General features: G+C 47.0%; 1 protein-coding gene across 2 annotated transcripts in view; it reads right to left on the bottom strand.

The window, feature by feature from the left end:
- The window catches only part of KIRREL3 (kirre like nephrin family adhesion molecule 3), an 863226-nt gene extending 843163 nt beyond the window's left edge, over positions 1-20063 (bottom strand). For both annotated transcript variants that reach the window (XM_044281769.1, XM_044281770.1), the window contains exon 1: positions 19893-20063. In XM_044281769.1, coding sequence (XP_044137704.1) covers positions 19893-19959 — 67 coding nt within the window. In that variant the 5' untranslated portion in view covers positions 19960-20063. The remainder of the gene's footprint in view (positions 1-19892) is intronic.
- Positions 20064-23782: the final 3719 nt, after the last annotated feature.

Here is a 23782-nt window from a genome sequence, read left to right as displayed (position 1 = left end):
ATGGATCCAATTGCTGCTCTGTCCGAACAATTTCATGGCCTGTCTTTGGAGGTGGCAGGATTGAAGGCGTCGGTCCTCCAGCAACAGCAGCAATTACAACTGACCGCAAGCCCAGCGGTTGCTACTGGTAACCAGGTTGTTGCGGAACCCAAGGTCCCTCTCCCTGACAGATTTTCTGGGGGAAGGGACAAGTTTTTGACGTTCCGTGAGGCCTGTAAACTATACTTTAAACTGCGTCCTTACTCCTCTGGTAATGAAGAACAGCGGGTGGGTGTTGTTATTTCCCTGCTGCAGGGGGACCCGCAGTCCTGGGCGTTCTCTTTACCTACTGATTCCCAGGCTCTTCGGTCAGTGGATGAGTTTTTCGAGGCCTTGGGTCTCATATATGACGACCCTGACCGAGTCGCACTGGCTGAATCAAAATTACGGAGACTCCTACAAGGAGAGCGGCCGGTAGAGGAGTATTGCTCTGACTTCCGTAGGTGGGCTACGGATACCCAATGGAACGACCCGGCTCTCAGGAGTCAGTTCTGCTCTGGGTTATCCGAAAGGGTTAAGGATGCGCTTGCGCTGTATGAGACCCCCTTTTCCCTTGATGCAGTTATGTCCCTTTCTATCCGTATAGATAGACGCCTTAGGGACAGGTTGAAAAAACCGGAGCCATTGATAACCCCTCCCAAGCAGCAGTTAGTCTGTACGGACTTAGATGAGCCTATGCAGCTAGGAGGAACTACTCGTCAGGTCCGTCCTCCTGAGGTTCGCCGTAGGCGTGGGGGTTGTTTTTTTTGTGGGGAGAGGGGTCATTTCATTAACGTCTGTCCTTCTTTCCTCAGAAACCAAAAAACCGTCGGAAAACTACTAACCCCAGGCTGTGTGGAGGATGTCAGCCGGGGGGTATACGTTTCCTCCATACGTACATCGCAATTTTTGTTGCCAGCGGTTATTGTTTTTGGTGATAAGACAGAGACTGTTTCTTTCTTTCTAGACAGTGGAGCAGGGGTAAATTTGATAGATGCCCATTTTGCCCGCACTATGGGTTTGTCTCTCTGTACGTTACAGAGACCTATTCCCATATTTGCTATAGATTCTGCTCCTCTGTCTCAGAGAAACCTCACCCACATCGTTCATAATTTACACCTTCGGGTAGGGGACCACCATAACGAGATGCTTTCATGTTATGTTCTGGAGGGGCTTCCCACTCCGGTGGTGCTGGGCCTACCCTGGTTGGTAGCGCACAATCCAGTGGTGGATTGGCAGGCCAGGGAGATATTGGAGTGGAGTGAGCCGTGCAGAGAAAATTGCTTAAATAGCAATTGCTTAGTCGCCTCCATAACTACCCTACCTACATTTGTTTCGGACTTTGAGGACGTTTTTTCTGAAAAGGGTTGTCAGAAGTTACCACCTCATCGTCCTTATGATTGCCCGGTTAACCTCATTCCCGGCGCAAAATTACCCAAGACCAGGTTATATAATCTTTCAGGTCCAGAGAGACAAGCCATGAAGGATTATATCTCCGAGAGTTTGGCTAAGGGACACATCAGACCCTCTTCTTCACCCGTGGCTGCAGGGTTTTTCTTTGTTAAAAAGAAAGATGGGGGCCTGCGTCCTTGCCTAGATTTTCGTGAATTAAATCGGATAACCATCCGAGACCCATACCCTCTTCCTCTCATTCCTGACCTGTTTAACCAGATTGCGGGTGCTAGGTGGTTCTCCAAACTCGATCTTAGGGGGGCCTACAATCTGATTCGTATCAAGGAGGGGGATGAGTGGAAGACAGCTTTTAACACCCCTGAGGGGCATTATGAAAATCTAGTTATGCCTTTCGGCCTGACCAATGCTCCTGCCGTCTTTCAACATTTCGTTAATGACATTTTTAGTCATCTAATCGGCAGGTTTGTGGTAATATACCTAGATGATATCTTAATTTATTCGTCTGATCTGAAAACACATGAGGAGCATGTCAGACAAGTACTACAGGTCCTACGGACGAATGAATTATATGCTAAAATTGAAAAATGTGTTTTTGCCGTTCAGGAGATACAATTCCTAGGTTATTATTTATCTGCGTCAGGTTTCCGTATGGATCCTAGGAAGGTCCAGGCAATTTTGGATTGGGATCTTCCTGAGAACCTCAAAGCACTACAACGGTTCTTGGGCTTTGCGAATTTCTATAGGAAATTCATTAAAAATTATTCGGTGATCGTAAAACCCCTTACTGACATGACTAGGAAGGGGACTGATTTTTCTAAATGGTCTGACGCCGCTAAAGTTGCTTTTTCCTCTCTAAAAGAGAGGTTTACCTCAGCACCTGTACTAGTCCAACCTGATGTCTCTCAGCCTTTTATTGTTGAAGTCGATGCATCAGAGGTGGGAGTGGGGGCTGTGCTGTCTCAGGGTCCGTCTCCTGGCAAATGGCGTCCTTGTGCTTTCTTTTCTAAAAAACTATCTGCAGCGGAACAGAACTACGATATTGGCAATAGGGAACTGTTAGCTATTAAACTTGCGTTTGAGGAGTGGCGTCACTTTTTAGAGGGGGCAGTCCACCCCGTCACTGTGTTTACGGACCACAAAAATCTGCTGTACCTCGAATCAGCTAAGCGTCTCACCCCTAGACAGGCTAGGTGGTCGCTATTTTTTACCAGGTTTAACTTTGTGATTACCTATCGTCCTGGGGTAAAGAATACCAAGGCTGATGCACTATCTCGTTGTTTCCCTGGAGGGGGTAATGTGAGTGATCCGGTACCCATTCTACAAAGAGGAGTAGTTGTCTCTGCGGTACACTCTGCCTTGGAGGGGAAGGTGTTAGAGGCCCAGGGGGACGCCCCGGTCTCTTGCCCTTCAGAGAAGTTGTTTGTACCGTTGAACCTACGTCTCGAATTATTAAAGGAACATCATAATTCGGCACTTGCTGGGCACCCGGGTAGTAAAGCAACCTTAGAGCTATTGTCTCGTCGTTTTTGGTGGCCAAGGTTGCGTCAGGATGTATTGGATTTTGTGTCTTCTTGTTCTACCTGTGCGCGCGCAAAAGTTTCACATACACGTCCTGCAGGGTCTCTATTACCACTTGTCATTCCCAATAGACCATGGACACATCTGTCTATGGATTTTATCACTGACTTACCTTTGTCTGCGGGTAAAACTGTGATTTTGGTAGTAGTGGACAGGTTTAGCAAAATGGCACACTTTATTGCGTTACCCGCACTACCTAATGCTAAAACTCTTGCTCAGGTATTCGTCAGTGAGATCGTGAAGCTTCACGGGGTCCCCTCCGATGTTGTTTCGGACCGGGGAACCCAGTTTATTTCTAAATTTTGGAAAGCTTTTTGTTCCCGTTTAGGGGTTCACTTGTCCTTTTCCTCAGCTTTCCATCCTCAGTCGAATGGACAGACTGAGCGTACCAACCAAAACCTGGAGACATATCTAAGATGTTTTGTGTCTGAAAACCAAGAGTTGTGGTCGTCATATTTACCGTTAGCTGAGTTTGCCATAAATAATCGCCGTCAGGAATCCACTGGCAAGTCACCTTTTCTTGGTGCATATGGTTTTCATCCCCAATTCTGTACTTTCAAAGAGGGGGGGTCTTCTGGGGTTCCCGAAGAGGAACGGTTTTCGTCATCTCTTTCATCAGTATGGCAGAAGGTGCAAGCTAACTTGAAAAATATGGGAGGTAAATACAAATGCATGGCTGATAAGAGACGGTCGCCAGGTCCGGACCTAGGAGTGAATGACTATGTGTGGCTGTCTACAAGGAATATCAAGTTGAAGGTTCCCTCTTGGAAACTGGGTCCTAGGTTTATTGGTCCTTACAAGATTGTAGCCATCATCAACCCCGTGGCTTTTCGCCTGGAGTTACCTCAGACTTTTAAAATCCATAATGTCTTTCATAAGTCGTTACTCAAAAAATATGTTCCACCTCTAGAACCGTCACCGCTGCCACCCCCTCCTGTTGTCGTGGATGGTAGTTTGGAATTTCAGATATCCAAAATTGTTAATTCTCGTCGGGTCCGCCGCTCTCTCCAATATCTGGTGCACTGGAGAGGTTACGGTCCCGAGGAAAGAATGTGGGTTCCTGCGTCTGAGGTAAACGCCGACAGGCTAGTCCGGATTTTTCATGCCTCTCATCCTGAGAGACCTGGTCCTGAGTGTCCGGAGGCCCCTCGTAGAGAGGGGGGTACTGTCACGAGGGTGTCAAGAGCCACGCCTGACTCCGTTGTACCCGGGGTCAGGAGGTCGCAGCGGTTGGCTGCACGCTCTGTCAGATAGGGAAGTTTCCTTATTGTAGCTTTCTGGGTTTGCTTTACAAACCTTTTTGGCTCACTCAGGGATCCGTAGCTCCTTCTCTCAGCTGTTCCTTGTCCAGCACTCCCAATCCTCCTTATATTCCCCTCTCACACTTCTCTGGTTGCCAGATATAGAGCTTCCTGCCTGGACATCTATTCTGACCCACTGGAGCTGTGTTGCTGCGTTCTCTGAGTGTTGCCTTAGAACGCTACCCTCCGGATCCCTGTTGGACCTTTGTGGACAATTGTTGCCGTCCACCTGGGTGTTTGTGTTTGTCTGTGTTTGTCTGTCCTCTCCCTGGTGTTTCCCTCTTAGTGCAGTGGTGAGGACTAGCGATCCCACCGGCCCGTTCATTATCTAGGGCTCATTTCAGGGAAAGCCAGGGTTTAGGCACGTGATCGCCGCACGGGTGAGGAACCCGTCTAGGGACGACAGGGCAGGCAGGTACCAGCTGCAAGGTGAGTTAGGGGTCACCACCTTTCCCTCTCCCTTGTGCAGGGCTTTCCCTGTGTTCCTCCCTGTGTGTGTTGCCGGTCATTACAGAGGTGAAGTGCTCTCTGCTTTGGGCTGTTTTAGGACCTTCTGCTCTGTTATGAGACACAGCTGTAGCATCCAACCAGGAGGCCTCTACAGCTATCAGAGAGTAGGGAGGCTGTGAAGAAGTCAATGCTCTGTCTCCAGTGCACTTGCAGGATCAGAATCTAGCAGAATAAAAGCTCATATTCACAGTACTCCCGATGATAAAAGCTCAGCAAAAGGTATGTTCGTACTTCTCTTCCCAGCCCCTTTCCTAGTGTCAACAATTTAGCCTGATCAAAACTGCTGACAGATTCCCTTTAAAGCAGTTGTTCGGGAATACATAATTTATAACAGGTGCCAGCAGCCTGCCTTCCATACTGAAAAGATCATACTTATCTGTTCCCTGCCGGTCCGGTCCTTTGAGCTGTCTCCATCTTTCAATCTGGGATTTATTTCATTTCCTTACTCTCAGGCATGGGCTTGGCCACCTGAACCTCTTCAGCCAACTGTTCTTGTGGACACATTACTGCTGAAGCCAGCGGTTGGCTGTGGAGGGTCAAGTAACCATGTCTATACGAGGAGGAAGAAAACAAACTCCAGACTGGAAGATGGAGATGAGCAAGCCAGCGTGGAAGACTGGCGTGGTGGAGAGCAGGTAAGTATGATCCTTTCAGTGGGGAAAGCAGGCTGCCGGCCCCTGTTATAAATTATGTATTCCCTAGCACACCCCTTAAAGTGTCTAAATTGTTGGAAATCTAATATTTTATAAATATAACAGTAACGTAAAATAAGTAAACAAGAAATCACAATGTACTCAAAGTTCTCTGGATGCAACCTGCATTGTAAAGAATTCATTTTGGTTGTCATGGTTATGTCCATGGTCCTGAATCTCCACTGTGATTCTTTTTCTGTCTCTGACCTGTACTACTGTAACATCCTCCTCTACCACTCTCGCACCCCTCCAACCTATCCTCAAGTCCGCTGCCTAGTTAACCCACCTCTCCCCTCGTTTCTCCTCTATCTCCCCCCTCAGCCAATCCCTTCACTGGCTCCCCATTGCCCGGACAATTTAGATCAAAATACTAACTACTACATATAAGGCCGTCCACAACCTGTCCCCTCTATATATCTCTGACCTGCTTTCTAGATACATCTCCACACGTAATCTCCGATCCTTACAGGACCTCCTCCTCAGTTCCCCTCTCATCTGTTCTTCACGCAATCATCTACAAGATGTCTCACGTGCGTCTCCCCAACTATGTAACTCACTCAGACTCTCCCCCAACATCCAAACCTTCAAAAGTAACCTGAAAACCCACCTCTTCAGGAAAGTCTACCACCGGCAGTAAGCATGCTGCCACCACATAGCCAGAACCACTGTGTCTACCTTGTAGATTGTAAGCTCTGAAGACCAGGGTCCTCTCAACCTTTTGTACCAGTCTCTTGATAGTTTCATGCTTATTGTATTAGGTATGTGTTAGGCTGGGTTTGCATCACATTTTTGCCATCAGTTTAATGTATACATTGGGAAAAATGAAGATACACCAGCGTAACAAACCATGCTTTTCCATCCTCAGGAGTCCGGTAAAAAAAAAAAAGTATACGTTAATGTATACAATTTTTTATTAAACGGAACTCTATTATGACAGATGTCACTTTCTGGCATCGGGAGGACGCATTTATTTAACGTATACGTTTTTGTGTATCTTAAACGAATGGAAAAAACTTGATGTGAACTCAGCCTAAGGGTACTTTCACACTTGCGTTGCTGGATTCCGGCAGGCAGTTCTGTCGCTATGCAAACGGAAACCATTTGTAGATGGATCCGGATGAGGATCCGTCTCACAAATGCATTGCAATACTGGATCCGTCTCTCCGGTGTCATCCGGAAAAACGGATCTGGTATTTATTTTTTTCACAGATTTAAAGGTCTGCGCAAACGCAGACCGGAAGACCGGATCCGTCAATGCGGCAATTTTAATGCCAGATCTGGCACTAATACATTCCAAAAAAAATGCTGGCATTCTGGCAAGTGTTTAGGATTTTTTACATGATGCTGCGGTTTTTTCTCCGTCCAAATACCGTAAAAGGACTGAACTGAAGACATCCTGAACCGATTGCTCTCCATTCAGAATGCATTAGGATAAAATCGGTATTGAGCCCCTAGGAAAGAACTCAATACCGAAAAACTTTGACGCAAGTGTGAAAGTACCCTAACCCCTGTACACCGCCAAGGAATTAATGGCACTTTTAAATAACGAATATACGCATGCTATACATAATAATATATACTTTTTAGAAAAAGATATCTATAATAGATGGAGCGAAAACACATTTACATGTATACATGGCTCTGGACATGGCCATGCCTGCTAACAGTGGTCAGGAATGGTCTTAGACCTTGATCCTCGGGGAAGGGACTAATAAGACATTTAGCTATTCGACTACTCACAATGCTGGGGATGCCAATATATTCAGACCATTATGTAGTCTCTTTAAGAGGTTCTCCAGGGGTACGACACAACTGAAGACCAAATGTGCACTCATTTTGCAATATCCGCGGCAGCAGCCACCACACCAGTCCTGACAGATATCAGCACATTATAGAAAGTGTTGTTATGTCAATCCCACAGAGCCCATTTTATCCCCCCCTTTTTATCTAGTATCGCATGCGGCTACAAATTCTAGGCACTAATTCCAGGCCATAAACTGTGGCGATGCTTTACTTGCTGAATTTCCCCACGGGTTCTTTCATGGTTGGTCTTAATGCAGGTCCATAATGAGTCACATCATTCCCTACGCGCACCTCCACATTTTACTCATATTAAAAGCCACAGCCATTTGCCCAAGAGGAACGTAAAGAAATGTGGGGTGGGGGGGGGGACTGATACTTTCCTCTGATCTTTACAGAAAACATGACAATTGGTCCCGGAGAAATACAATGCTATCTGTAATCTTTCATTCTCTTCAATTGACTGTCAGGAGACCACCTTCCTAACAGCAGCTTGCTGCTGAATTTGCAGACCTGTCAAGTACCTCTCATTGTGAGATGACTTTTTATCATCCTCGGTCTACCGAGAGCTCACACTTCTCCCAGGTTTTTCTATTAAAATGTCTTTATTTGGAGAATAAACAGCACAAAATCAAAGCCTCATGCGCGCTCTACTTGGGCGCAGTCATTTCTAATCTTCTGGAATTATGATGGCTGACTGTGAAGTCAGAGTCGGCCTGACCCAACTTTCCTGTTTATGTGAAAGACTCATGAATGTGTAATCATTTTTCGCTGCCTTCTCTCATCCTCGGTGAAAAATGAACAAAACAGATATGGAAATGTGCCTGGAATAATATGGCTAAGCGTTGAGTTGGGGGAGTTGGGTGGGTCACTAACCCAACAGCCAGTCATGATCAAAAAGGTTCAGAGGTGTAGCTACAAGCTGCTGGACTCCTGAACCAGGGCTCCTGCATATGTGGCACTAATGTCGTCTTGTGCTCCTTTCAGCTCCTCCTGTAACTGCTGCAGCCCTGTGACTACGCCACTGCAGCTCATAGTCCAATCTTTGCGGCAGATGTTCCTCTTGTCCTCCTCAAGCTCAGAAATGGTCACAATGGTTGCAATGCTGTTATTGCTAAGGTGGCCAACACAAAGCACGGTAGGAAGTATGCCTCCAACTAAGGAAGGAAGAACTACTGTATACGTGTAAATCAAGATTTTTATCTTTCACTCTTCTAACCAAAATACCAACCACCTAAACTACATATAGGTAAAGTGGATGTAGAGCAGAAGAGCTTGATGGGCACACAAAATGCCCACTGCAAATGCTGTAAAATTCTTAAAGGTGCCCATAAACACCTTCAATAGCTGCGGGTCAAGTGCTATATATATGGGAATCTTCCTCCAGATTCCCATATATATATATATATATATATATATATTTATGCTCAGGTTGGCTGAACATGCCTGTGGTTTCACGAGAGGAGAAAGCCACTTCCAGGCACCTCTAGCAGAACAAAAGGATCAGGTGATGAAATTCAACTTACCTGATACTCTGTTGTGGGAAAGTCGGGAGGCTCCATAGACATTACTTTGTAAGCTGACAACAGTCTAATGTGTACAGGGTTTATAATGTAGAGGCAGACCATGATCATCTCAGCCTGGAGTCCTTCGGTCTACATAGCATGTGATACAGACACAGAGGACAAGTATATGGTCTACATAGCATGTGATACAGACACAGAGGACAGGTATATGGTGTGGTCACTGGTGGCATGGACATGCCCTGCTGACACAACCTTTAATTGTGGAACTGCATGCATCAGTATGACAAGACATTGGCTGGACTCCAGAAGAACCTCATGTCTGTTCCTTTACATACAAGCACCTTATCTCTGAAGCTGCAGCCTGGTACCTGTCCACATCCCGCAGTCGTCTACAGTAGCTGCAGGTTGGTGGCTGAAGCTCAGATGCAGACGCTGCTGCCATCAGGAGGTTCTTACGTGCAAATAAAGAGCTGGCTGAATATCCTGCCGGGTGCAGCCCTGCGATAGCAATCAGTGTTTTCACGCCCTCCTGACATATACACAGGGTCTCATTCATGGGGTTATCCAAGCCCCTGTCTGCAAACATCAGGACCTTCCACAGGAATGTAAGTGCTTGTGACTAATCAGAGCTGTTACCATCACAGGGACATTGGGAAAACTACTGTACGTGACCTGATCATCAGTAATCTACCACTGGCATTACCTAGCATGTAGCAGAGCTGACTTTGTTCTCTCGGGGACTTCTTGCAGGAAGTAAAATGCTATGCATGATCCACCGGAATTTGTAGCAGCTCTCCATTCTGGTCGCCTCCACGTGCTTTAGTAGGGGTTATGCAAACCCGTGGACTAGGATTACTTGCAGTCCTATGCAAATAAGGTTGGGGCTACACAGTGTCACACAACAGCAAGTCACAGAAAAGTCATTTGAGCGACTTGTCTTTTTCAGAACTGTGATTTGGTCGCGATCAGTGACGGCAGAGTCGCGTGCAACCTGAGATTTTTGTGACTGCTGCAGTCACGTGTTGCATCACAACCCCACTGCCCAACATTAATGCGATTTTTGAAGTACGCCATCGCAGTCTTCAGCCAAATACACTACAGATTCAAACAGCAGACTGGGTCGGCTCTGCTACATCTGCACCTTCTTTCAGCATAATCACACACACAGTGGTTCCATATTTGCACCTTTGTCAATCTCATTTTCCTGACCGATAAAATAAATCGCTGTGATGTTATCTCTCGCTTGACACAACATGACGCTTCTCTCTTTCCTGACTGTCTCTGCAGCAGGTAGATCGTCTCTATTACAAGGAGGTAATCAGTGTCGGGCCGGCTGGCCCCGTCTATACAAACAGTCACATCACGTGAGCCGCCAAGCCGAGACGCTCTCCTCTCAAGCTGACATCCTGAGATGAGTTCAGGAATTGAACAGACGTTGTGTACGTTTTAATTATCCCATAACAAGACTAATGCACCGACGCCATGTCTCCCGAAGCAGAAATCAGGCGATGATCAAACTGGTGGACCGCTCTCAGGACACCATGGGAGGGTGGAGATTCTGGGAACCTCATTTAAATCCTGTCCGCCTGCTCGGGGCACATCCCTGTGTACAGGTTATTGCACAAGCCCATGCACCCTCCTCATTAGGCCTCATGCACATGGCTTTATCCGTTTAGCAGTCCGCAAATCGTGGATCGACAAAATACGGATACGGTCTGTGTGTACTGCCAGCATTTGTTTTGCAGAACTATTGACTTTAATGGATCTGTGGTCTGCATTTTGCGGATATATCTATATTCTTTTTGCGGAACTGACATACTGATGCAGAAAGCACACGGACGATCTGTGTGCTTCGCGCACCCGTATCTCTGCTCCGAAAAAAGATAGAACAGGTCCTATACTTGCCTGCACAATGCGGACCACAGACCTATTGAAGTCAATGGGTCGGAAAAAAAAAAATGCGGATGCAACACGTACAGTATCCGAATATGGCGGTTCATGTAAAATACATACGGTCGTGTGCATGGGGCCTTACGGTGGTGTCTATAAGTCTTGCAGCGGGCTATGAGCATAGTCTGACCCTGGACTGTGTTGAGGGGGAGCCTGCCAACACTTCAGCCGCGGTAGCCATATAATAGAGCGTGCCATTTAACAACGAGCGACTGCAATGACAGTGTTAATATTGATGAACCGGCTTAATGTGCGCCATCCATTATTAATACAGATATTCAATATTGAGAGAGAGCATTGGTGACAGTTCACACTTCCCAGCCAGAGGGCTATTTTCTTTCGGATCCTCCGGTGTTATATCTCTGTGGCACTCAAGCCCTGCCACGGTCTCTTTTCAGATCCCGTCTGTCTCTTGCTGGGCCGTGTCCTCCCTGCATCTTCCGAGCTGCCTTTTTACCTTTCCCCCCCTTACCTGCGTCTCTTGAAGCTGCTGGGTCTGCGGCTCCTGTCCCCGTCCCTCCTTTTCATCGCTGCTCTCTCCTTGTTGCCCGTTCCTCTTATTTGATCTGATGCCTCGTTTTATCTCTCTTTCTGTTTCTTGTCTATTTTTGACACATTCTGCCTGCAATCCTCTATAAAGCGGAGGAAAGCTGGATGAAATGGTACGGAAAAAGTCAGATCTGAACCTGGGAATGACAGCATCGATTTTCCTTTCACTAAGGGGCGATATGTGCTTTCTCCGGGGAGACAGGATTGTGGTGTGGTGCGCTGTAATTGGGGCACACAATGTGACAAGAAGAGTAAATCTCATCATCCCCTATTCCTTCCATGCAGTGCCCTCTGCACCAGGGTTATCTCCAGGTCATGACGTACTCGCCAGGTGTCTTCTTCTCTATCGGCATATATAATGTCTGCTCACCAGCTACATCACTGGGTCCTCTGTCAGAGCCCGCAGAACCGACCGCTCAGTCTAGTATGAGTCTCTAACTCAACAGTCCGAATATCCTTCCCATCACTACACACAAGCATGGCGGAGCTCCCACCTATACTGGTGTTACTGTATTACCGCCATCTTACTGCTACTGTCTATACTAAGGCTCTGTTTAAATGTGCATCATGGTATTAATTACCGCAATAATCCAACACACAAATCTAACAGACTGACTGAAAAGCTATAATCAGCTCCCCTGTGGTCCCATTGTGGTGCCTGCAATGCCTAAGTCATGTGATCCAGTCAATTCTTACTGAACTTGTGACCGAGGCTCCAACATGTGTGAACAGAGCCTAACCTCATCGTCCATATTTACTCCTCATATACTGCCACTGTCCATACCTACCCCACTAATATCTATACTTACCTCATATACTGCAACCGTCCATACCTACCCCACTAATATCTATACTTACTGTTATATACTGCCACTGTCCATACCTACCCCACTAATATCTATAATTACCCTCATATACTGCCACTGTCCATACCTACCCCACTAATATCTATACTTACCTCATATACTGCAACCGTCCATACCTACCCCACTAATATCTATACTTACCTCATATACTGCCACTGTCCATACCTACCCCACTAATATCTATACTTACCTCATATACTGCAACCGTCCATACCTACCCCACTAATATCTATACTTACTGTTATATACTGCCACTGTCCATACCTACCCCACTAATATCTATACTTACCCTCATATACTGCCACTGTCCATACCTACCCCACTAATATCTATACTTACCCTCATATACTGCCACTGTCCATACCTACCCCACTAATATCTATACTTACCTCATATACTGCCACTGTCCATACCTACCCCACTAATATCTATACTTACCCTCATATACTGCCACTGTCCATACCTACCCCACTAATATCTATACTTACCCTCATATACTGCCACTGTCCATACCTACCCCACTAATATCTATACTTACCCTCATATACTGCCACTGTCCATACCTACCCCACTAATATCTATACTTACCTCATATACTGCCACTGTCCATACCTACCCCACTAATATCTATACTTACCCTCATATACTGCCACTGTCCATACCTACCCCACTAATATCTATACTTACCCTCATATACTGCCACTGTCCATACCTACCCCACTAATATCTATACTTACCCTCATATACTGCCACTGTCCATACCTACCCCACTAATATCTATACTTACCTCATATACTGCCACTGTCCATACCTACCCCACTAATCTATACTTACCCTCATATACTGCCACTGTCCATACCTACCCCACTAATATCTGCACTTACCCTCATATACTGCCACTGTCCATACCTACCCCACTAATATCTATACTTACCTCATATACTGCCACTGTCCATACCTACCCCACTAATCTATACTTACCCTCATATACTGCCACTGTCCATACCTACCCCACTAATATCTATACTTACCGTCATATACTGCCACTGTCCATACCTACCCCACTAATATCTATACTTACCCTCATATACTGCCACTGTCCATACCTACCCCACTAATATCTATACTTACCCTCATATACTGCAACCGTCCATACCTACCCCACTAATATCTATACTTACCCTCATATACTGCCACTGTCCATACCTACCCCACTAATATCTATACTTACCCTCATATACTGCAACCGTCCATACCTACCCCACTAATATCTATACTAACCTTCATATACTACCACTGTCCGTACTTATCCCACTCTCCGTATTTACCCCTCATAGTACTAATGTCTATACTTACCCCACTGTATACATTTACCCTCCCAAACTGCCACTATCTACACTTACCCCACCGTCTATACTTACCCTCCCAAACTGCCACTATCTACACTTACCCCACCGTCTATACTTACCCTCCCATACTGCCACTATCTACACTTACCCCACTGTCTATACTTACCCTCCTATACTGCCACTATCTACACTTACCCCACCGTCTATACTTACCCTCCCATACTGCCACTATCTACACTTACCCCACCGTCTATAATTATCCTCCCATACTGCCACTATCTACACTTACCCCACCGTCTATACTTACCCTCCCATATTGCCACTATCTACACTTACCCCAACATCTATACTTGCCCTAGTGTACTGCCATCTCCCCTACTTACCCTATTCTTCTGCCTTTACTTATGGTTGCCCCAATGCTATTCTTCACTTGTGTGAAGACTTTGGACTATCCTCCAGTCATTAATGGCTCTGTCTCCCGAGCTCCATGCTGCATCCCAAATATAACTTGAGAGCATTTCCCTGGACTAAGTGACCTCTTCCAAGTTCCCCACACATACAGTAGTCTACATATTTCTTCTTCATCCCTGTATCTCCAGGGGTGCGGAGCGCCAGATTTTGCATTTCCTCCTTATTCAGCAGCCACAATGGAGGTCACTCAGCAGACGGTGAGGTTATTATTAGTTTTTCTTACCCTCATCGACTCCTAAAAGTGCCTGTTTGTACAGCCTGCTAATGCATGGCATTTAAAGCACTGGTCTCAGCGTTCCTGCAGACGGCGTGTTAACCTTCTCACTGATTATTTCTACGGATTTTTATTCCATTCATGTTTTACAGGCAAAATGCAGCTTTTTCTGCTAATCTCTTTTATGTAATAGATCTGCGCTGAGTGAACGCGCCCCGATGATTGACAGAAACAATGGCCACCGACGATAGAAAGACTCTTTATACCTGACACTGTTACCGCTCTATATACTGTGCGGCAATGACACGGAGCACAGCCTGAAGGGGGTCATTTACAGTGTGAATAATGGAATAGCAGTATGCTTTTGTCAAGTCAAGCGTTATTCACATGTATGACAAAGGTCTCCGTGGAAATGAATCTATTAAATTCCATATTTACGGTGAGGAATAACATACCAAAGCAGGCTAACATGTTGGGGACTGTACATATCGGGGATACTGTATATATCAGGGATACTGTATATTGGGGATACTGTATATCGGGGATACTATATATCAGGCAAACTCCACATATCGGGGATACTATACACATCAGGGACATTGTAGTTATGGGGAACACTGTATATACAATGGATATTCCACATATCGGGATACTGAACATATCACAGGTACTCCACATATCAGGGGTAATGTACATTTTGGGAATACTGCACATATCAGGGATACTACACTATATTTCGGGGATATTCCACATATTGGGGATACTGTATATAGGGGATACTGTTGTAGATATCCGGGATATTGTATATATCAGGAATAATCTACATATAAGGGGATACTGTACATATTCTGGATACTCTGGATATCCAGGATACTGTAATTATCAGGGATACTGTAGATATTGGAGATATTCCACATATCGGGGATACTGTGTATATCAGGGATAATCCATATATCCAGTATACTGTACATATCAGGGATACTCTATACATCAGGGATACTCTATGCATTAGGGATACTATATATATATATATATTGAGGATACTGTACATATTAGGGATACCATATATATATCATGGATACTGAATACATCGTGGATACTGTATACATCGGGGATACTGTATATATCGGGGATACTGTATACATCGGGGATATTGTATATATCGGGGATACTGTATATACGGGGATACTGTATACATCGGGGATACTGTATACATTGTGGATACTGTACATATCAGGCATATTGTAATCATCGGGGATACTGTATATATTGGGGATACTGTATACATCGGGGATACTGTATATATCGTGGATACTGTATATATTGGGGATACTGTATACATCGGGGATACCGTATACATCGCGGATACCGTATATACCTGGGATACTGTATACATTGGGGATACTGTACATATCGGGGATACCGTATACATTGGGAATACTGTATATATCGGGGATACTGTACACTGGTGTATGGGTAGCAGAGAAGCGGCTGATATTAGTGCCACATATGAATGTAAATCTCTCAGCACTGCAGATACGTGATATAAAGTGGCGATCGTGGGGGGAAAGTAGCTTTCTACACCACCTGTCACTCATCCTATTGAAGAGACTACACCCCGCCTCTCCAAAGACTAAAATGGCTGATAACAGGGAGTAGTAGATTTTAGGCACCAAGTCTATCATCAACCATTGGAAATGAAGCACAATAGCAAACATAATAACCAGATATCTACTGCTTTACAGGTTTGGAGGTTGTTTAGCAGGAGGAAAAAAGGACTGCTTCCTTATTTTGGAACAGAGCAGCCATGTTTTTCCAATGCTGAGGAACCACTTTAAAGGGATTGTAACTTTTTACGTAAGATACGCATTAAGTTAATTAATTTACACGGTCTTTGGGGAAGAAATTCCACCACATGGAGATCTGTAGCCAAGTTATTAGATAAACGCCATGGAAAAAGAATCATTGTAGTCTCTATTTGGTCTGAGCACCACCAAACTTCTGTCATCCCCGATATCAGGGCAGCTGCCACAGGCACAGTTCCCATGGCCGGATTTCGGTGCCATCATACAGACTGGCCACCAACAGCTTCCATTCATCTCACTGGGCCATTCCTTCTACTGCATGAAACCCGATTAGACGGAAACATAACAGCAGAATATCGCTAAGTGAATGGAATGGTAAAGCCCCATGTTCAGTTTCTGACTCCTGGCTATGGAGACCATGGCATGGTATGGAGAGGAGCAGGACCCCGTGCAGCCATTCCTGTGCATGGAACAGATCCATTCCAGCCCTGAGCTGCCCTAATAGCCCGACAGTATTTCTATTGCTAATGGAGCGAGGCTTCTTCTGAGTAACACATTATACTAATGATACATAAATTGAGATGTGCACATGCAAACAACCTTCTCAGAGACACCAGAAAGACCATTTTAGCATAGGAACGTAGACATTGAGCAGCACATATACAAGATCTGACCTGATGTGCTGTAACCCATAGCAACTGAATCTGCCCCTGATTGGTAACTGACGGCTGCGGCGTATCCGTGTTCAATAAATGTCACATATAATGCTTCATTCACCCAAATCCAAGGCGCCAGTGGCCACTGTAGCTAGAATGAATAATAGGTCCATTATAATATATTGCTGGCTTTTAACTAGTCTCCTTTTCAGGAGCTCTGAGGAGCTTCAGAAAATCTCTCATTGCCAGTACTACAACCCTCATCATGTATAGTGAGTACGTGAGTTTACGCTGCAAATAAATCTACCTTAGCTGAACTTCAGGACTCAGCAAAGACAAAACCAACTGATACCCCAGACCATACAGCGCTGCCACGGTAGCAGGTGTAGAAGCTGCCCCCAGGTCCAGTTCATGACAGATGCTAGAGAAGGGAGAGGAAGGGTTAAAGACTGAAATAAAACGGAGCTCGATGCGACGGAGGAGAAAAAGGAACAGAGAAATGCTAGAAGATGGAAGAAAACCCAATAGTGACTTAGACCCTAGGATTTTCTAAACCTGTAGATGCTGAGAGGGAACCTAACTATATGGGGTTTTTAGGGTTCCCTATGATTAGTTATTATGCCCCCAGCACAGAACTCACAGTCCCAGCTAAGCGTTCCTTCACCCAAGGCAAAGGTTCAGATCACTGCCCTAGAGCTGTAGTTAAATAGCGTGCCCATGGCAGAGTGGCTTATTGGCTTCCCCCTGGCACCCAGCACCTGGGACACCTTCTTCATACCTGCAATGGATTGCATCCATAAACAGGACTGGGCCGATGATACATCTAACCTGGCCTCTCCCCGACTGGAACTGCGCGGTCTTTACTGTAAAAGCGCACACTCCATAAATAGACTGACATGGAGGCTTCTGAAGATTGATCAGACAGGGAAGGAGAGCAGAGGAGATAGAGAAACCGCTGCTTCAGATAGGGATGATTGACACTACTAAACATCCGAATGAATACAACAGGCACATTTTAGATGCGATTCCTCCCCCTCCACCTCCTTTCCCCCGGCAGCAGATCCGCGGGCACATTAGGTCTTTCTAGAGATGCATCAGTTATTAATAGGAGCTATGAGATCTTTACATCCGCTCGGGAAACACAGAGCCGACCGTCTGACCTTCGCAGACCATTTGTAAAGGCAGAGAGGGGCCGCGTACGTCGAAGAGCGAGAGCCTGGGAAATGAAGGAATTAGACCGGATCCCTGAACAGGTGCCAGCATCCCGGATGAACTTCCAGGCTGAGGGGTGTGCTGTAAAGTGATTTCAAGCTGAATTCAAAGCAGCGCTCAAATCCTTTTGTTCTCAAGGGGATGGCAGAGCATCACAAGATAAACGGCGATGCCACTGAGCAAGTTTGCCTGTGTCAGATCTTGTTACTGGGTTCTGGGGCACCGCTGATCATGACCCAACGCTCCTCAGAACCCTGGTTGGCAAAAATACAGTAAAAGAATGTCATGCTCACAACAAGTTTACATTGAACTTCTTATTTTACTGCCCCCAGAGGTTCCTCATCACTCAAAGTGCCTTCACAGTCCAGGAATTGTGTTTTTCTGGATCTGATGGATCAAAGGAAAGTGAGATGTCACAACCAGTTTAGTTTACTGTATGGAGAACACAACTAGCAACCCAACAGCTCAGTCCTAGCTACAGCGGCGGTGGCAGCAGCTCCCCCGTCGCCAGCATTACATTGTATGTGACACGGTATTAAATATACATGCGAAAGTTATAGATCCACTATATTAAATCCCAAATACATTCACAGAGGTGACAGCACTGCTTATTCATTCCAGTGTCAATATCGCACTACACTTGATTTCATCTCATCTCTCTTTGACGTTCCTCAAGAAGACGGGTTTAATCTTGCTGCCTTTTTAGTGAGGTACAAAGTAATAGAAGGAGAAGCAGAACCTGACAACAGTTTCATTAAGTGTTTACCAAGCAGCCACTGAACTTCTCCAGTGCTCCACACATGGACCCCCTGACCAGCAAGGAGATGTCTGCATGTCAGCGGGAAGTTGAGATATTCAATAAATCTTAGATTTCATTTCACCTTACTCAATAGCATGTCCTCAGGCCCGAATGTCACTGTGCTCGGTGGTATGTCTGGAAGCTGGCATAGGCGGGCATCCAGATATCACATAGAGCTGTGACAGTGAAGCTTACAGTTCCATATAGCAATGAACGCAGGAGATATGCACATGTCCATGAAGCTCGGTCTGTCTGAAGAAGCTGAGATGGTTAAAGCCTCATGGGCTGCAAGTGATGAGATCTGTTACACAGAATGGGCAAATAACTAGACACCACTGCTAGATTTTAGCGCCAACTGTGAGGTCTCTGCATGACAAGCCATCGTTCTGCCAGAGATGGGCGAGCAGGCTGTGGGAAGCAGGCATAGAGGACATGATTCTCTCTATCCAAACAAGCAGTGTTATTTCACAGGCGGCAGAGCGAGGGCCACTGGTCCTCCTGCCAGCCTAACCAGTCCCTCATAACTAGCAAGAAAGACTCCATTCCTCTGCTCTCAGCACACAGCAGCAGGGCATGGTACCCACCAGAGCTGCATCCTCCCTGGCACCCTGTCCTCCACCTGCCTTCCAAGCACCCATGGAATATCCTCTGGGGGCCACTATATCAGGGTCCTGCTCAGCACCCATCTCCTATCATCATGCTGTCTGGCTAGAGCTTGTGCTTGACCCCATGAACTTACTATGACCAGTATGTCCATCTCGGTGGACTTACCGCCTTCTGCAGCCTGTGTCCACATCCCACTACAAGTGGCTGTAGTAGTACCAGTGCCTGCTGAGAGTTATCCTACATGACTACTACAACTCATCCTGCGCTGCAGGTCACTTCTATGTTGTCTCCTATATAATATCATAAATCATATTGCTGGCACCTGGCAGCACCTTTCAGTGATGTCACCTCCAGGTCTCACAGCCCAGGGTCTGATGGAATGCCAACAGGTGACTGCCACCCTAAAACTTGGACCTCACCGCAGACACAGCACCCGAGTGACAACTAGGACCAGGGTCCAACCAGACACATCGTGTACAGAAGCCCGGGGCAGACCGAGCTCAGCAGCCTCCAGCCCGTCCGCACAGCAGCCCGCTTCCCGCTCCGCCGAAAGTAAGTGACGCGCGGTGTCTCCTACCTCTGCCGAGCAGCATCCAGGTCAGGAGCAGCAGGTCCAGCCGGAAAGACCTCATCCCCAGCAGCATTATCACCGCGGCAGACGGAGCAGAGCCCGACCGAACCTCCCCCAGTTGGGCTCCACGTCCCGGTGTCTCGTCCTGCGAGCTCAGATCGCCTCCAGCCGCCTCGGCTTTATAACGGAACACATGCACTGGATGTGCAGCTGCATCCTCTCCCCGACTAGTCTCAGGATTCTCACAGCTCCGCTCCTCCCTCCTCCAGGCAGAGCCCGACATGGGCAGGAGGGGGACTGGCAGAGCCAAGTAATGGGCGCGCAGCGCTGCCAGTCACCCCCTCACCTGCCCCCCTACATCATTCACTCCTCACCTGCCCCCCTACATCATTCACTCCTCACCTGCCCCCTACATCATTCACTCCTCACCTGCCCCTCTACATCATTCACTCCTCACCTGCCCCTCTACCTCCTTCACGCCTCACCTGCCCCTCTACATCATTCACTCCTCACCTGCCCCTCTACCTCCTTCACTCCTCACCTACCCCTCTACTTCCTTCACTTCTCACCTGCCCCCCTACATCCTTCACTCCTCACCTGCCCCTCTACATCATTCACTCCTCACCTGCCCCCCTACATCATTCACTCCTCACCTGCCCCCCTACATCATTCACTCCTCACCTGCCCCCTACATCATTCACTCCTCACCTGCCCCTCTACCTCCTTCACTCCTCACCTGCCCCTCTACCTCCTTCACTCCTCACCTGCCCCCCTACATCATTCACTCCTACCTGCCCCTCTACATCATTCACTCCTCACCTGCCCCTCTACCTCCTTCACTCCTCACCTGCCCCTCTACCTCCTTCACTCCTCACCTGCCCCTCTACCTCCTTCACTTCTCACCTGCCCCTGTACCTCCTTCACTCCTCACCTGCCCCTCTACCTCCTTCACTCCTCACCTTCCCCTCTACCTCCTTCACTCCTCACTTGCCCCTTCCTCCTTCATTTCTCACCTGCCCCTCTTCCTCCTTCACTCCTCACCTGCCCCTCTACCTCCTTCACTCCTCACCTTCCCCTCTACCTACTTCACTCCTCACCTGCCCCTCTACCTCCTTCACTCCTCACCTGCCCCTCTACCTCCTTCACTTCTCACCTGCCCCTTCCTCCTTCACTTGACCATCTTCCTTCTTCGCTTCTCACCTGCCCCTCTACCTCCTTCACTCCTCACCTGCCCCTCTACCTCCTTCACTTCTCACCTGCCCCTTCCTCCTTCACTTGACCATCTTCCTTCTTCGCTTCTCACCTGCCCCTTCCTCCTTCACTCCTCACCTGCCCATCTACCTCCTTCACTCCTCACCTTCCCTTCTACCTACTTCACTCCTCACCTGCCCCTTCACTCCTCACCTGCCCCTCTACCTCCTTCACTCCTCACCTGCCCCTTCCTCCTTCACTTGACCATCTCCCTTCTTCGCTTCTCACCTGCCCCTTCCTCCTTCACCTCTTACCTGCCCCTTTACTTGCACCCTCCTCCTTCACTTACCTGCCCCTTCCTCCTTCACTTGCCCCTCTCCCTTCTTCACTTCTCACCTGCCCCTTCCTCCTTCACTTACTTGCCCCTTCCTCCTTCACTTACTTGCCCCCTCCTCCTTCACTTACCTGCCCCTTCCTCCTTTACTTGCCCCTCTCCCTCCTTCACTTCTCACCTGCCCTTCTAACCATTCATTTTCAGCTGCATTTGACACAGAGATCCATATATAAATCTCACCTGCCAGCAGTCACATGTTATGTTGAGAGGTAAAGGGTGATGGAATGGCGGTAGCTGAGCATGGTGCAGGTGGTCATGAGATGCCTATCACTATACAAACCTATAATTCTACGTGTTGATGCCCTTAGACTCAGCACCGGGGAGTAATTGGGGAGTAAGAATTAGAAATGGGGCTCTGGCCTGCAGTACCGCATTTCATCACTGGCATGATGGAAAGTTTCCATTCACTCCAATAGAACAGCGCCCCCAGCACCAAGCTCTCAGTCAGCGGCTCTTTTATTAAAACGAAGGGCACAATAACATTCAACCAGTTTATATTAAAGCTCCCAAACATGCTGTAATAGTTAAATTACAGTCAGGGGACACCACAGAGGAGATATTGGAGGAAATGTATTATTACTGTCTTAGAAAGGGTTGTCTGGGTTCTGAATATACACTATATGGGGGCAAGTTTTGGGGCACCTACACAATACACCAACAGCAGCTTTTATGACATCCTATCCTAAATCTATAGGCATTAATATGGAGTTGGTTCCCCCCTTGCAGGTAAAACAGCTTCTGTGAAGGCTTTCTACAAGATTTTGGATTGTGTCTCTGGGAATTTTTGTCCATTCATCTAGAACAGTATTTGTGAGGTCAGACACTGATGTTGGATGAGAGGGCCTGGCTCAGAATCTTCATTCTAGTTTATGCCAAAGATGTCTAATGAGGTTGAGGTCAGGGCTCTGTGCGGCCAAGTTCTCACCCAAACATGCTTTATGGGATTTGCTTTGTCCACTGGGGCACAGTCGTGCTGGAAGAGAAAAGGGCCTTCTCCAAAGCTGAAAGATGGCAATTGTCCAACATGTCTTGGTATGCCGAAGCAGTAAGATTTAAAGGGCATCTGTCAGCAGATCTGTACCTATGACACTGGCTGACCTGTTACATGTGCGCTTGGCAGCTGAAGGCATCTGTGTCTGTCCCATGTTCATATGTGCCGGCATTGTTGAAAAAATGATGTTTAATATATGCAAATAAGCTTTTGGGAGCAACAGGGGCATTACTGTTACACCTAGAGGCTCTGCTCTTTCCACATCTGCCACGCACTCTGCGCCCCCATGGCATGCAACCCCATGGCATTATCCCTCCTCCAGAAAACTTTCCAGTTGGCACAATACAGTCAGGCAGGTAACGTTCTCCTGGCATTCGGCAAAACCAGATCCATCCATCAGACTGCCAGATAGGGAAGCGTGATTCATCACTCCACAGAACACGTCATCACTCCATCCGCTACTTGGCATTGTGCTTGGTGATGTAAGGCTGGCGTGCAGCTGCTCGGCCATGACGTTCCCGGAGCACAGTTTTTGTGCGGATCTTAATGCCAGAGGAAGTTTGGATTATGCACTTACTGAGTTGGCAGAGCATTGGCGACACTTATGCGCTATGCGCCACAGAATTTAGGGGCCCCGCTATGTAACTTTAAGTGGCCTCCACTTCGTGGCTGATTTGCTGTGGTTTCTAAATACTTCCACTTTGCAATAATAGTTGATGGTGGAATATCTAGGAGGGAAGAACTTTCACGAACAGACTGGTGGCAGTAGTGACACCCTATAACAGGACCACGCAAGAACTTAGCTCTTTAGTAGGAGCAATTCCTTTACAAATGTTCATAAATGCAGACCGCATGGCTAGGGCCTCCTCAAATGAGGGTGATTCTGCTGCCTGTATCCTATGCTGTGATGTAAAGGATGCATTTGAGGAGGTGGTCATATGGGTAAATCACGTGACCTCTCTTTCTCTGCCATGTTGGGTGCTAAAGGTTTGGCAGTCTGTTTATATATGGCATCTATGAACAGAGAGGAACCTCTATGGCGTACTGGTGTAAGCAATGGACTCTTTTAATATTGCATATGCCATTAGAGGTCAGATCAGTGGGGTACTGGCACTTGGCGCTTCCACTAATCAAGTGCTTTTTGCAGCGCAGGGGTAAAAAACTGTGGAATGTCCGTGGCTGGGAATGGGAGCTGGGCTGCAGTACCCCAACACGGCCACTGTTCAGTGTATGGTGCCTTCTGCTTCCTACTCTGTCCACTGTGGGACTAGCAGCTGCCAAAAACAGCTGATCAGATCCACACCCACCTGATATTGATGA

The sequence above is a fragment of the Bufo gargarizans genome, chromosome 2, assembly GCF_014858855.1.
Source record: "Bufo gargarizans isolate SCDJY-AF-19 chromosome 2, ASM1485885v1, whole genome shotgun sequence".
Classification (NCBI taxonomy): domain Eukaryota; kingdom Metazoa; phylum Chordata; class Amphibia; order Anura; family Bufonidae; genus Bufo; species Bufo gargarizans.
The sequence above is the reverse complement of the archived record's forward strand: the minus strand, read 5'-3'. Positions and strand labels throughout refer to the sequence as shown.